The following is a 14365-nucleotide window of genomic DNA, read 5'->3' on the forward strand; positions in this document are numbered from 1 at the left end:
CGACACATTTTCAACAAAGTGTCTCTCTTCGTTCACCTCACACCCTCCCTCCTCTATATGGTTCGTTGTGTATATATTATTTTCTTTTCACTGGAAGAAAATGACAAACAAACAAACAATATCCTCAAAGTCAAACAAATCACAATTTATTCCTGGCCCGTTTTTTTTTTGAGCCTGTCATACAAAGGATAGCCCAGAGAGTTGTGAAGGAAAAATAGTGAGAGATGTGTGTCCAAACAATTGGTATAAATGGTTTTGGTTCTTTGTTGGAATTTCACCAAACACCTCGCTGTGCTGCGATCCGCAGGATTCCATCCCTGTGAGAAGTGTGGCCACATTTCCATGGGATTTTGTCCCAAAAGTGATCCTGAGAACAGAGTTGTTAGACAAAAGGGGATATTGTGTGGTATTTTATAAGCGATGAAGTGTGAAAAACACGTCTTTTTGCTGCTCATCCTAGAAGTGGACAAAAGCATTGTGGGGGTGTCACTGATATTGCATTTGATGTGTTCTTCAATCAATCACATTCTTTTACTTAACCACCAGGCGTCCCCATCGTGTGATTATGTTCAATAGTAGCTTTCTATCTGGTTTGATTTTCTTTTGGGTCTTTTGGGTTTTACATTAATTAATCAGGAATACTCTCATTACATAAAAATCAACCAGGCGCCTCCATTTAAATTTTTCGATTAATTCGTAATGAATAGAAAAAAATTAACTACCAGGCGCCTCCATTCATATTATTATTTTCAATATTTAAAACTGACTTTTTTGTTCTTATTTGATATTCTTTAGGGTATTTAAACAGATTATTTAAATAAAGAAATACCAGGCGCCTCCATTGCAAGTTATGAATTTATTTAAATTGAATAGAAAATATTCAGCAATTACCAGGCGTCTCCATCTTCTTCCTTAATCGATATTATTTTAAATCAATCAAGAAGCAACATTGGTTCGTATTCAGCAACCAAGAAATCCTTGAAATTTCAAGATTTCTACTGAAATTTAAATGATTTCAAGGATTTCTTCGTCACAGAATATCTTTAAAAATTCTTCTTGGTCATCATGCGAATCTCTCAAATCGTAGCGGCAAAAGAACCAATTTTTGCATCCACCTTGGAGATCCATGGATGGTGTTAGAAGACAGTGAATGCCTCGGTGGTTTTTTGTCTGTGCCACAGCATAGTGGTGTTAACGCGCGTAAAAGATGAAAAATCCACGAAAGTCTTTATTGTTGACCCCCTCCTGGACCAGCGCGAAGAAGTTTGTGGCTGGAGGTGATAAAAGAGCCCCATTGGCATGTCACGGAATTGCGTTTTCTAGCCACAGAGTGAGAGACACTGTAAAGTAATATAAAGCAAGGAGAGATAAGCGCGGGGATACGGAATTGGTTGGGAGGCAAAAAAAAAGACGAGATCCTCATGGTTGTTGCGTCTGTATAACAAGGTATTTATAGCGTTTGACTCATAAATACAACTGGAATTTTTTAATACAATCGTTAATTTATTGACGATCGACAAGAGTATTTATGCTCGCACAATAAAACCAATAACCCGTTTCTTTTATAAGTCAATTTACACACATGGCGCATTCACCTACCAAAAAAAGCAACGCACAGAGGCTATAAAGGTATGAATATTGGATGGCACTATATACCCAACCAAGTGCCGCTGCGGACCATGGATGCAGGACCGCGAGATGTGCCTCCGATCGGCGATTAATCACCCGACGATTGTGCCGTAGTGTGTTGAAATATTGTGAGGCAACTTTTATAAATTGAATTTCAATCACAATTTAGAGGTGATCTTTTCGACAAATTTTCCACTCTTCACACCATTGTGGATCATTTAACAAACACGAAAGATCTCTCGCGCGGTGGCCAATTAAATGGACAATAATTGGAGAATTGCGTGCAATCCACTGAGAGTATAAGAAAATTGAATGAGGCATGATGATGTGTGTAGATGAAATTGAGCCTGAGGAGCAGCGCACAAAAAATATTGTAATACATTCTCTGCATCATCTTATGCTTTGTCCCCTAAATTCGTCTATTTCTTTACGCGGTTTTCTTTCTTTTCTGGATAAATTTTTGATATATTTAAAGGAATTAATATTAAAATGAATTTAAAGTTTTTAAATATATTCAAACATAAAGGAATATTTTTTTTTAAATCTCTGTTATTTTACGAAGAATTTTCAAAACATTGAAGAAAATTTTTTAATATACCTACTGTTGATACCTGTTTCAGAAAACCTAATAAAGAAGAAAATTATCTTAAAATTTCAAAATTTTCAAGTATTTCTTAGTATTTAGTTTTTGCACAATGTCTCTATGTAAAAACATTTCTCTGTTGTTTTTCTCACAAAGTTCATAAACATTATATAAGTCTTGTAATTAGTTGATGAAAAACATGATTTACTCAAAGCAAAAATTATACTGTGGAAGTTTTTAAATAACCTGGTCTGTGAAAAGAATTTCTTTGATTTTTAAATACGATATACTGTCAACTGGGGTAAATAACAACTTAAAAGAGTCAATGGGGTAAAAACGAACAAAAAATATAATCTAGGTCAAAACTAGGTAAAAACTTATGATTAATTTTAAGAATAAAATTTGCTAGGAAATTTTCTTTGTTGAAAAGCTTTCAAATTAGAGATGTACCAATTTATTCTAATTATCCTTTTTCAACCAATTTTAGTGTGTACCACCTTAAGGAGAAAACAAATAAAGAAAAATGTTTAATTCAAAGAAAACTGTGGAATATTAAACAATTTATAAATAGGGAAAGATAGCCTTATCCGAACCTCTTTGCAACCCTTTCTAACTCTCATTTTAAATTATCTTTTTCTCAATATGGATAAGTATTAAATTACATACATGGTTACCAATTTAGGATACAAAATGATATTTAAAAACAACCTAATCAAACAAATATTTGTCATTAACTCTTTTCAATTTCCGATTCTCTAAAAAATGCAAACAACGACGTCACTACTCTGTTTTTTGTCTATTTAACCGACAATTAGAATTTAAAGTGCGAAATCTGTTAGGAAAATGGTAAATCTGTTTGGAAATTTCGAACTTTTTATCAATCTGTTATAAGATTATGTTTTTTTTTCTACAGGGTGACCAGGAAATTAGGGCATGATTTTGACCTCGAATAACTTCTGATTGGACTGAGATATCTGAAAACTTTTGCCGCCAAAAGATGCGTAAACTCAAAAAGTTTTATTTGCTTTTTATTTCAAGTCGATATCTTAAAAATTGTAGCCGCTAGAGGAAAAAAAAACGTGAAAAGAAGCGTTTTGTCCACGACAAATATACTGCTTTTCATGTCAAATTAACGCTAAATTGCCCATGATGACAATATCTGCTTTAACTCAAAAATATTCTTAAAATGATTGAATATTTGGTCGCATAAAGTCAGGAAAGGCTTCTTTTATTCAAAGGAGCCCATGCGCTTGATATGGGCGAAGTACCTAATTGAAGGAAACGCAGAAAACAATTTTAACCCACCCAGTCTTGTAGGGAATCAAAAATGGATAAACAATCGCCAAAAATATTCACCTTTTTCCACTGGGGTCACAGAGAAAAAAGACAATAAAGTTTTGTAAAAATTCAAAAAAATTGACCGCCATTCGCCATTTTGTCTCTTTCAATGCATCAAGCAGATGTTTCAATGCTTCGTCATGAGCTTGTCGATGGGAGTTTGACATTTCATTCATTTTTTTTAGGAGAAAATAAAAAAAAATTGCGTATTTTTTAGTTTAATTATCGTGGTAAATGTGTTTTACGTGTTGTTCGACAGTGATTTTTTATGTCTGAATACCTGAAGGATGAATTCCCGCACAGTTTGTGACCATCTCAGCGTGCACATCTCTCGTTACAAAGCAAAGCAATCCAAAAACATTGGTCGTGGATCGTCTTGAAGATGGCTTTTTCACGAATTGAGAGATCCTCTGCGCTGGAATCCTTTGCGTTTCACACCACCACGACGGACAAGACGATGGATTGCTGGTTTTGTGATTCCCTGGATGTTGTCACGCAAAACCTTACAATGTTTCTTGGCACATCCTTTCCCAAGACCTTTTCCACGACCAATGATGTGCTCGCTGAGACGGTCACAAACTGTGCGGGAATTAATTCATCCTTCAGGTATTCAGATATAAAAGTTCTCTTTTGAACAACACGTAAAACACATTTACCACGATAATTAAATTAAAAAATACGCAATTTTTTTATTTTCTCCCAAAAAAAAAATAAATGTAATGTCAAACTGTCATCGACAAGCTTATGACGAAGCATTGAAACATATGATTCATGCATTGAAATGAACAAAATGGCGAATGGCGGCCAATTTTTTTGAATTTTTATAAAACTTTTTTGTCTTTTTTCTCTGTGACCCCAGTGGAAAAAGGTGAATATTTTTGGCGATTGTTTATCCATTTTTGATTCCCTACAAGACTGGGTGGGTTAAAATTGTTTTCTGCGTTTCCTTCAATTAGGTACTTCGCCCATATCAAGCGCATGGGCTCCTTTAATCAAATATTCAATTCTCTAATGATCTTTGGATTTTTTAATGGATTTTGAGAAAATCAACAGACATGAAATCCAGAATATTTCATCGTTTTCCATACTGGAACCTTTTGCATTTTTTGCTCTAGCGGCTACAATTTTTAAGATATCGACTTGAAATAAAAAGCAAATAAAACTTTTTGAGTTTATTCATCTTTTGGCGGCAGAAGTTTTCAGATATGTCAAACCAATCAAAAGTTATTCGCGGTTAAAATCATGCCCTAATTTCCTGGCCACCCTGTATGTGCTTCCTTGAAGTAATGCACCTATATTGCCACAATAAACCTCTTTTTAACACATTTGTTTTATTTTGATGTAATACTTTCTCATTTTTGGGGGTCCGAATTAGAGTCTCTTCCCCTATTTACTTTTAACGAAACAAAATAAAATAAAGTCAAAAGAAAATCGCTTTTTGTGTTTTCTTTCACGTAACATTTGTACAAAAAAAATCCAAATAAAAAGTAATTTCGTCTCCTTGAAGGAAATAATTTACTTACAGAGTATATCGTTGTGATGTACAATATATAAATTTAATATGTATGTAGGTCCCACCTTATAACACACGTTGTTTTTAATCCCATCTGTTTATAATCTCCTTCTCTTTTTGATTCCAATTTGCAAATATTCATTTTGCAATACACGTAATCAATTGATTTTTCTCCAAGATACCGATTGAGGTAAGAGAGAGACTTTAAATTCCCACACGCTTAATTGATTTATACCTTTATGAGCGCGTCACAAAAGCTCATCTGGGCAGGAAAGCTTACGGGGCAAATTGGTGCTAAAATGTGCCCCAATGTGGGGCGCTCTATTCATTTGATGGATTGGCTTTTGGGTTGACTATTCATCACTGTGTTTTGCACGAGGCGATGGCAATCTCATGTGATCTCTGTGACCAGAAATTATGCTAAAATTTTTAGTGTTGATTGCCGTGGAGAATGTGGGCAGTGTGGTGTGTGATCTGCGATGAAAGAATTTCAAAATGAAAGCCTAAATCGAACTTGAATCATCACTGAAATGAATTTATTGTCGGAGAATTCGGTGTGTTTTTTTTTTACTTTGGAGTTTCTCTACGGCACACAGGTTTGATGAAACGAAGCTGGATGAAAAAAAAATTTTTGATATAGAATACATAAAATTGCTAAGACACATTGTCCCGGGATGTAATTTATGTGGCTGTAAAATTTGAGGAATTTCATAATCATAGCTGCATTTTTTCACGCTATATACCTACATTGAAGAGGTGTTTAATCGGTTGATGCTGTATGATAAAGGAGAACACGAGGGCTTTTTTCTTTTTAAATATTTTATTGATTATACTTCTTTTTTTTCTTCTATATATAGTTATTAATAATTATAATTTATACATCCCACAGTATTTCAAGTAGTTGTAGGCAATTTTTTTATTCAACTATTTACATTTTTTATTTATCATTCAATCGTACAATTTTCACTATAAATTGTTTCTTTTTTTCTCCTCTCTTGCACGGTACATTTTTTCTTCTTTTTTTCAATCTTAAATTAAATTTTTTCTCTCTGAGATCTACATTGACACACCGTGTCTAATTTTATCTGTCATTGCGCTCAAAAGTCTTGGGAATCAAATGAGGCAAAAAAAAAGTAATATCAATTTGACGATCCATTAATAGAGGGAAAGAGAAAGATAGGGAATTACAGGGAAAAAAATTTAAAAAAAAAACAGTCGTATGGAGTAATTTGGGATTAACAGCAAATGAAAACACGTGAGACAAATATTAATTGACCTCCTTAAACACGAATATAATCTTTTTTTTTTTAATAAACCATTCAACCTGTCAATTGGAACACAATTTAATATCATGGTGTTTGCGTCACATTCAATAGTATATTAAATACGTGTGGGGAAAAAAAACAACATTACTTCTCAAAGAGACAATTTGTCATAATTTAATATTTACAAAATATTAAATTACCCATTTAATCTATTTTTTTTTCTTTCCAAAAGTCTATTTACACAGAGAAAAAAAACATATATATTGCCAACTCTCAAATTGTTTTGCTACACGATTATCCACATCATAAATTAAAAATGATATTTTATCTCTGCTTTTTTATATACTCAATTTTTCTCCTTGAAATTCTTCATATACATTAAACATACGTAATACTGATGCTCTAGATTTTTTTTCATTAAAAGTTTGTTCTTTTCTTTAATGCGTACGAGTAGAGATTTTACTATTAGCTAATTTTATTAACAGTTTATTTGATAAATGATTTTTCAGACAATTTTATTATTTATTTTTCCTAAATTTCAACCACGGTTAATGAAGCCGTTTTCTTTGCTAACACGTAGACGTCACAGAACTCTTATTTTAAAACCAATATTGTTGTTTTTTAAGATGTTTTTTATGATTTATATTTGAAAGAAAAAAGTTATTAAATACCGTAGAACGGGAAAGGTTGAGGCCTGATTTTTGGGCAAAATTAATTCTTAAAATGCGACTCGAGGTGAAATTTTCCTGAAAGTTTTTAAAGAGGTTTTAACTACTTTAATTAATAAATTTTATATTAATAAATTTTGTATTTTAATTGATTTGTGGTCAAGGAAAAACTGTACATGAGCGTACTAAGAGAATGAACTTTTTAATTAAAATAATAATTTAAAATTTTGATTTTTCTGAAATATTTTAAATTGTAAAAAAAGATTTATCATTTTTTTAAAAATATTTTTGAATATTTTCTAATATTTTTTGAAAGGTTAAAATTTTAAAGAGTTAAAAAATTTAAACCTGATGAATGGGCGAAAATTCCTAGAACGTCATTTCAGAGAAAATTGACAAAAGATTTAAATTGCAACAGACAATTTCAGTTATTGCACAGAAACTATGGTGGAAGGGCAAAACACAAACATGAAAGAGGTGATGATGATGAAGAAGCTATACAGAAAAATTACCGAATTCGCCGCGAGTCACCGCAGCCTCATGGAGAAGAAGAAAAGAGTGATGAGGCAATATATGGCAGAGCTCCCAGCCGCACAGTATCGGCTGCTGCGGCTTGATTTGATAAGTGCCTCGGCGGCGGCGGCTTAAAAATAAAAAAAAATCCGAGCGTCGGCTGCTGCGGCTTGATTTTATATGATTCTCGGCTGCTGCGGCTTGAAAAAAAAATTTTTTTTGAACCTCGGCGGCGGTGGTTTAAAAAATCGGCTCGGCTGCTAGCTCAAGCGGCTTGAAATTTCGGCGGCTGGGGGCTCTGATATGGGAGCCTTGGTGGCGGTGGATCTCTCCAATGACATTCTGGGAATTTTTGCGCTTTCATCAGGTCTAAATATTTTGTTGTTTTAGAATATTAGGGCATCGATACGGCGGGGGAGATTGATTCAGCGATGAAGGGAGGTTAAAAATAAATAAAAAACGTTTTTAAAAAAAATGTAAAAAAAACATAAAAAGCAATGGATTCTTCAAAAAAACAATAATGGTTAAATGTTCTGTGACGTCCGCCCACTAAGGCCACGTGGACCGAGGGGGTTTGCATATTACAGTAAGATGTCGCCACGCTATTTTTATACCCTTACAATTATGTACACAATGAGAAAAAACACCTACAAAAATAAATTACAGTTGTATTCGCTATGTTTTTTATATATATATATATATATATATTCACAGGAAACGTGATATTGTATGTATGTATGTATGTGTGTGTGTGTGGATTCTGTCTTTGGGAACATGGGCTCGGGAGCTCAGTGACGCCGCTAATTGGGTGGGCTTCTCGCGGCGGGTGGATGATGGGGTGGTACCTGGTAGGGGCTGAAGCGTGAAAAATGTTTCGCGCGTATATCAGGTGAGGGTGAGCCGGAGCTGGAGGGCGTGGAGACGGAGGGTGGGGGTGTTCGCGAAGCCGCAGCGGCTGAGGTAAGGAACCCAGCAGACAACTGGGGTGGCCACTGACCCTGCCACAGACCGAGATTTAGCGCCCCCAATCCCGGTCGTTGGTATACCTGAGGCAGAAGGAGCTCCGTGTATGGGGATCGTCCCCAAATTTGTAGCTGTTGCCGCGCTTTCTCCAGCAGTGCCACCCCGTCGGCGTCCTGCGGAAATTGCGGCAGCAACGGTTCCGGAAATAGACGCAACGGTGTCCGGAGGTGTTGCTCCAACAGCAATGCATCCATGGGATCCCTGAAGAAGAAAAGAAGAAGACAAGCATTAGAGAGGCGCAAAAATCTTCACCATATCTCGTGTCATGATGCGAAGATTCGTATCTCCCAGGGCAATTATTTAATTTTGCACTTCACACCCATCGTCATTTCCTTCCTCGCGCATTGTGCACAAGCGATGAAAAATCTCTGGGATATCTCTGTAAGACAGATGGATGGATGGGTGTCTCACACCTCTGGCCACAGGGTCGGAGAGTGAAGGGACAAGCGCACTAAAGAAGTGTGAAACAGTGGAATGTGCAAATTGGCCTCAATTTTCGGGGCCCTCAAGATTGGATTTTTATCTCCGCACACAAACTCCCTGTTGCACTCTCTTGCTTTGAATCCTTTCCCACACACATGTGGAAAAAGAAGTTAAGCACAGAAATGGGCAATTTTTGGGTGGAACCAATTAAATTTCCCTACACCATCTATGGATCAGAAAAATAGACATCGATGGGCGAAGATTTGCCACGGAGATCATTTGTTAAAATAATTTGCAAGCCCTCAAGCAGTTATGGCTCATAGGAGGGATATATCTGTTGAAAAATTATGCAACTAATATTTTTTTTTGAATATTTGTAATATATTTTTAATTGTTGATTTTATAATTAAAGCACTTGATGCCCTTTATGCTTAATATTTTACATGTATTTTATATGTTAAATATTCACGTAAAATATTCAGAAATAAGAGAAATCAGCATGTTGTGTCTCTCATACGGAGAGCTTAAAATAAGTTTTAAGATCAGTCTTTGATTAAAGAATATTTCCAAGGTAGTTACAAAAAAATCTCAAAATGATTAGCCCCTTAAGACCATTTTAGTACTTTATTGAAAATCGTTTCTTCCGTTTGCAAAGTGTTAAAATTAGAAATAAAAAATAAAGAAAAAACATCAATAGTCCCATCTTGTACACATCGTCGAGAGAGAGAGAAAGAGAGGTAGATGAAACAGGGAGTGATCTGCCGTGTAATTAATTAAAGTGAAAAATTGCATATAAAAATTTCATTTTAGCCATTTTCCCTCACACCGCGCGAATGCATATATAGCAATAATCTGTGCGATGTACCCATACAGTATGCACATTGTGCAATGGCGGGTAGCAAAAGAGAGTCAAAACAGAAATGGTGAGAGAAGGAATTAATAACTTGCGCAATTATTTATTAATTTTTACACCTCTTAAATCACTTTTTTCCAGGTAAATGGCAATTATCTCAGGCATATTCACTCACAAAACCCCCATTGCAATGGGCCGCGCTGTGTTTGGAGGTGCATTTGTGTGTATGAGCGACACTGATGCATCCCTGAGTACGGCTCTTGGCATCAAAGTGGTGCCGCCCTGTAATTTGTACTGCCGATGATATGAGCTGCAGGGCTCCAGCACTCTACCTCCGGGCTCTCTGTGTCTCGAGATCCTCAACTTCTTCTCTTCGTCTTTTTCCATCAGCAACCCATACATGATTTTGTGCCTCTTCTCACACGCTACAAATTGAGCCCCAATTATAATTGCTATCATCATCATTGGGGAAAGAAGCGAAGACGTTCAGAGATTTATTTAATATCTATTCAGAACCTTTTTGCGTATCACACCGAGGGCTTTTATCGCGCGCATACACACACCTCATGGCCTGAGAGCCGCAACTTTTACATGATGCCCTGCGCAGAGGAAGTCCCGTGTGTGTACATGACCCATCATCATCAGGGAGAATTTTTGCCCTAGACTTTGTGGCGATTTTTTGGGCATTGCCAGCCAAATTGCTTCTCTCGATCAACTCACTTTTTTTCCACACACTTTTCTCACATTTTTTTTTTGCTTTTGTGAATTCTCGACTGAATAATAATAAAGGGGTTAACTAATACGGGATAATTTTTTTTTGGAGTAATTTAATGGGAATTTGCGGGAAATTCATTTTGATTTTCCACAGAATTTCTAAAATTAACTCATTATTTAATTTAAATTCAAAGGAAATAATTCGTTTTGTTTAATAGAAGAATTATTTTTTAATATTATTTGGCGTAAAAAAATAAAAAAAATACGTTAACACAAGAGGGGGCGTAATAAAATATAGAGAGAGTAAAAATATCAACACAGGTAAACAACGTTGCAAGCTTTAGAATAAAAAAACTGTTTTAATCATGCTGTAAGCTTTAGGTCAGCGCAACAGAAATTTTTTTTCTTTTAAGTTGTCTGTGTAATAAATTGTAACCCTTTCGCGTCCAACGTGAAACATAAAAACATTGAAACATGTGTTCTTTTATCCCGATATTTATTCTAAAAACGATCTCAGAGGGCATTTTTCAGGCAAAACGCTTTTTTAGACTTCTTCTGCGTGAATTTCATGTATTTCTTACTAGGAAACACAATTCCATTCATAAAAAATTTGGAAAATAAAATGTTTCATGTTTGGGTCAACGTATGACTCAAAAAACGCGAAAGGGGTAAAAAAATGTTTGATAGGAATATATGCATGTAAAATAATGTTGTAGAAAATATATAACAAGGAAGAGTTGCAAGATGTCCTTAAGAGTAAAAAGCAAAAACGTTGCACAGTTCTGTTGGGAAACTTTTAACTTATTTTTAGAAATAAAATTTAAATAAAATAATCAAATTTGAAGTAAGACTTCGTGAAAATTTCAAGAAAAATATCTCTGTTAATTTTCTCATTTGAGTTTTCCTATTTTTTCAATGAAAAGATATGTTTTAAGATTTATTTCAGATCTTAAAATGAAAACATTTCACCTTAATCCTTTCTTTTAAATCTCTTAGACAATTTTTTAGACAATAATATTAACAAAATCACAAAAAAGTGAAATTTTAACACGTTCAAGCTATTTATTTAACATTTTCTTTACAATTTACATACAATCTTCTATTTTATGACGGCAACATTGAACGTGTTAAGCAAAAAAAGTAACTTATACAATTTTCAGACTGTCAATGGCATTTTCTTTTACAATTCACATGGCACAACAAACATAGGATGGCGGAATGTGATGGATATATGGTGGGGTATACTACACTATATGTAATACAGAAGAAGGGGGCCTGGGACAATTTGCATTATCGTGTGAAAATATTATAATCACAGCAGTTTGAGAGGCAACTCTACTGAGATAATTACTCTCGCGGTGAATAAAATGCGGAAAGTGTTGGCAGGTGTTGATAGTCGTCGTTGCGGTGGCAGCAAATTAGCTTCTCGACGCCAATATTTCCGGCATTGTGGAGAAATTATCTGCACTGCATCGCCGCGATAATTTCTTCTCGGCACAATTTTGCGCACCTCTCTCGAGAACACGATCTCGCAAATTTACGCCTCGCACCCTAATTAGCCACTTTCGTCATTGTCTCTGGCTACACACGTAAAAAGCTTATCGCACCTGACTGGGGAGGGGGGAGCGGCGGGGAGGAAAGTGCGAGGGAAGGTAAAGGGTTTTACGCATACACGCACGTGGGGATTCTTGTGGGAACCACACCGGGGATTCGCGTCACTCATTCATGCGCGCGATGATGCCGGTGCCCTTAAGTGCATCATCAGGTTGCCCAATTTGGAGCTGAGAACTTGGAAATTTGATGGTGCTATGCACGGACGCGCTGTGGCAGTGGAAGGTGCCCCCAATGATTGTGTTAAAGATGAAGAACACAGTGGAATGGACATAATTTGAAATTGCGCGCGGCTCTGTGGCCAAATTACAGGCCACAGCCGCTCATATATTCGCCTGCGTGCGCGAACATCGCGTCCACACCAACCTAATATGCACCACAGTCCACACGGGATACGATGGGGGGAACAGAAGGGGGGCATCTGAAGAAAAGACCAGGTATATGGTGCGTGCCCTGCAACCACACTCACCCAGTCGAAAAGGGCTTCAACCGCAAATGCGGACCCTCAATTTTTGCTCCAATCGATTTTCAACGGACAATTAAGACGCGAGAAATCACACCTGAGGGCAAAATTATTAAGAAATCAAGCACCTCTTCCCCAATTCATCTTCTCGACACTCTCTCCCAGTGAGACAAAAATATTTTTAACAGCTAAATTCTTTTGGCAAATTGATACGGGAACCCTTATGCAAATTAACATAAACCCAGGAAGGAATTTAAACGGGAGGCTTCTTTTTTTATTTTTGACGCGTTTTTTTACGTTTTTAAATAACATAAAGTAAAATTTACTGTGCGTTTGCTGCTTAGTAAAATAGGAAAATGGGGATTAGAAGAATCTAAAATAGAACAAAAGAATTTTTCTTTCATTTTTTGGCGAAAAAATGATTTTGAGGTTATGTTTTATTACGCGGCAATGAAATTGTAGAAAAATACTCAACTTAAAGTTAACAATAATAGTTTATGGTCGTAATGTTTTAAGTTTTTTTTACTAAAAACTCTACAGTTTTTTTCTTTTTACGCCGTTCATTGTGTCACGTAAGAAATAATAAAAGAAAGATTTTTTTCCTAACGTTTTCTACACCTTAGAATTTAATCATTTTCTTGCGTTTTTTGTGTGTTTCTTGTTTTATTTTCACAAAAGTTGAAAATATATGCTAAAAAATGCAGGAGTTTAAAAAAATCATTTGGAGGTTAGTAATTTTTAAAAATTTATTAATACTTTTCCTGAAAATTTTACAGACAGGCGGAGGATCATAAATTAATTACCTATTACAAACTTTTTTTTACATTTTAAAAATGCTTTTAATTTTTTTCTTGTTTTTTTTTTCTAATTGAACAGTCTCTCTAAAACTGCTACCACTTGAGACAAATAGTCTTAATGACAATTAAATTACATGTGTATTCTCTTCACGTAATTAACTATCTTTTTCCCCGTAATTTTCGCATTAAAAAGGAAGATATACCCAAAAATTAAGCAAAAAAAAGCGATATAGTGTTAGATATAAAGCTTCGCGTGAAAGTTTAGATGTACATAATATAATTTTAAACTTTGGTAGGATGACAAGAAAATTTCCAGACGCCGCATGGAAAAAAAACTGGAGTCGAAAGTTTTATTGCCAATGATACTTTCATTTTTATTGCTTCGTTTTAACTTTTCGCCTCTTGTGTGTGCCATTTTTGTCGATGTACGACGGTGTGAAAATTTGCGGAAGAGCCCATGGGCGGAGTTTGTTGGTTTTTCGCGCGATTTTCCTCACGGATCTTTTTTTTTTGACTACATAGAGAGATATATAGTATTTGTGTGTGATTCATGTCACGACAAAGTCCCGCGACGTGTGAAGGAGCTATGCGCATGCCTTGAGGCACATCATCTGTGCATCCCTCTGTGTGATGGCCATTGCAATTTGGTGTCAGGTGTGGGGTATATGCGGAGGATTTCTCTGCAGTTTTCTCCTCTCTTTTGGTGAGAAAATTAATTGGCAACGGATGCTTCTCACCTTGTGCGATAATTTCAATTTGAAAGCACACACACACACGCGGAGGATCTTTGGGTTAAAGTGAGAAATCTTTCACGGTCCGATCCGTTCGAGAGGTGCGCATCTCAACGAGGTACTTGCGGTTTTGGCCATAAAGATGCCCTCTGCTACTGTAAAAGTACTTCTGCTAACCCAGACGGTAGCATAAATATATGTATACATACATATCCCCTCAGCATTGCTATATATTCCTCTC

General features: G+C 35.6%; 2 protein-coding genes across 2 annotated transcripts in view; both read right to left on the minus strand.

Annotated features, from left to right (window-relative positions):
* Positions 1 to 14365, minus strand: part of LOC129790123 (WD repeat-containing protein 19) — an 829031-nt gene that overhangs the window by 98854 nt on the left and 715812 nt on the right. The window lies entirely within an intron of this gene.
* Positions 8207 to 14365, minus strand: part of LOC129790261 (T-box protein H15) — a 46194-nt gene continuing 40035 nt past the window's right edge. The window contains exon 7 of the mRNA XM_055827698.1: positions 8207 to 8733. Within this exon, the coding sequence (XP_055683673.1) occupies positions 8310 to 8733 (424 nt within the window). The 3' untranslated portion in view covers positions 8207 to 8309. The remainder of the gene's footprint in view (positions 8734 to 14365) is intronic.

This window comes from Lutzomyia longipalpis, chromosome 2, assembly GCF_024334085.1.
Source record: "Lutzomyia longipalpis isolate SR_M1_2022 chromosome 2, ASM2433408v1".
NCBI lineage: Eukaryota > Metazoa > Arthropoda > Insecta > Diptera > Psychodidae > Lutzomyia > Lutzomyia longipalpis.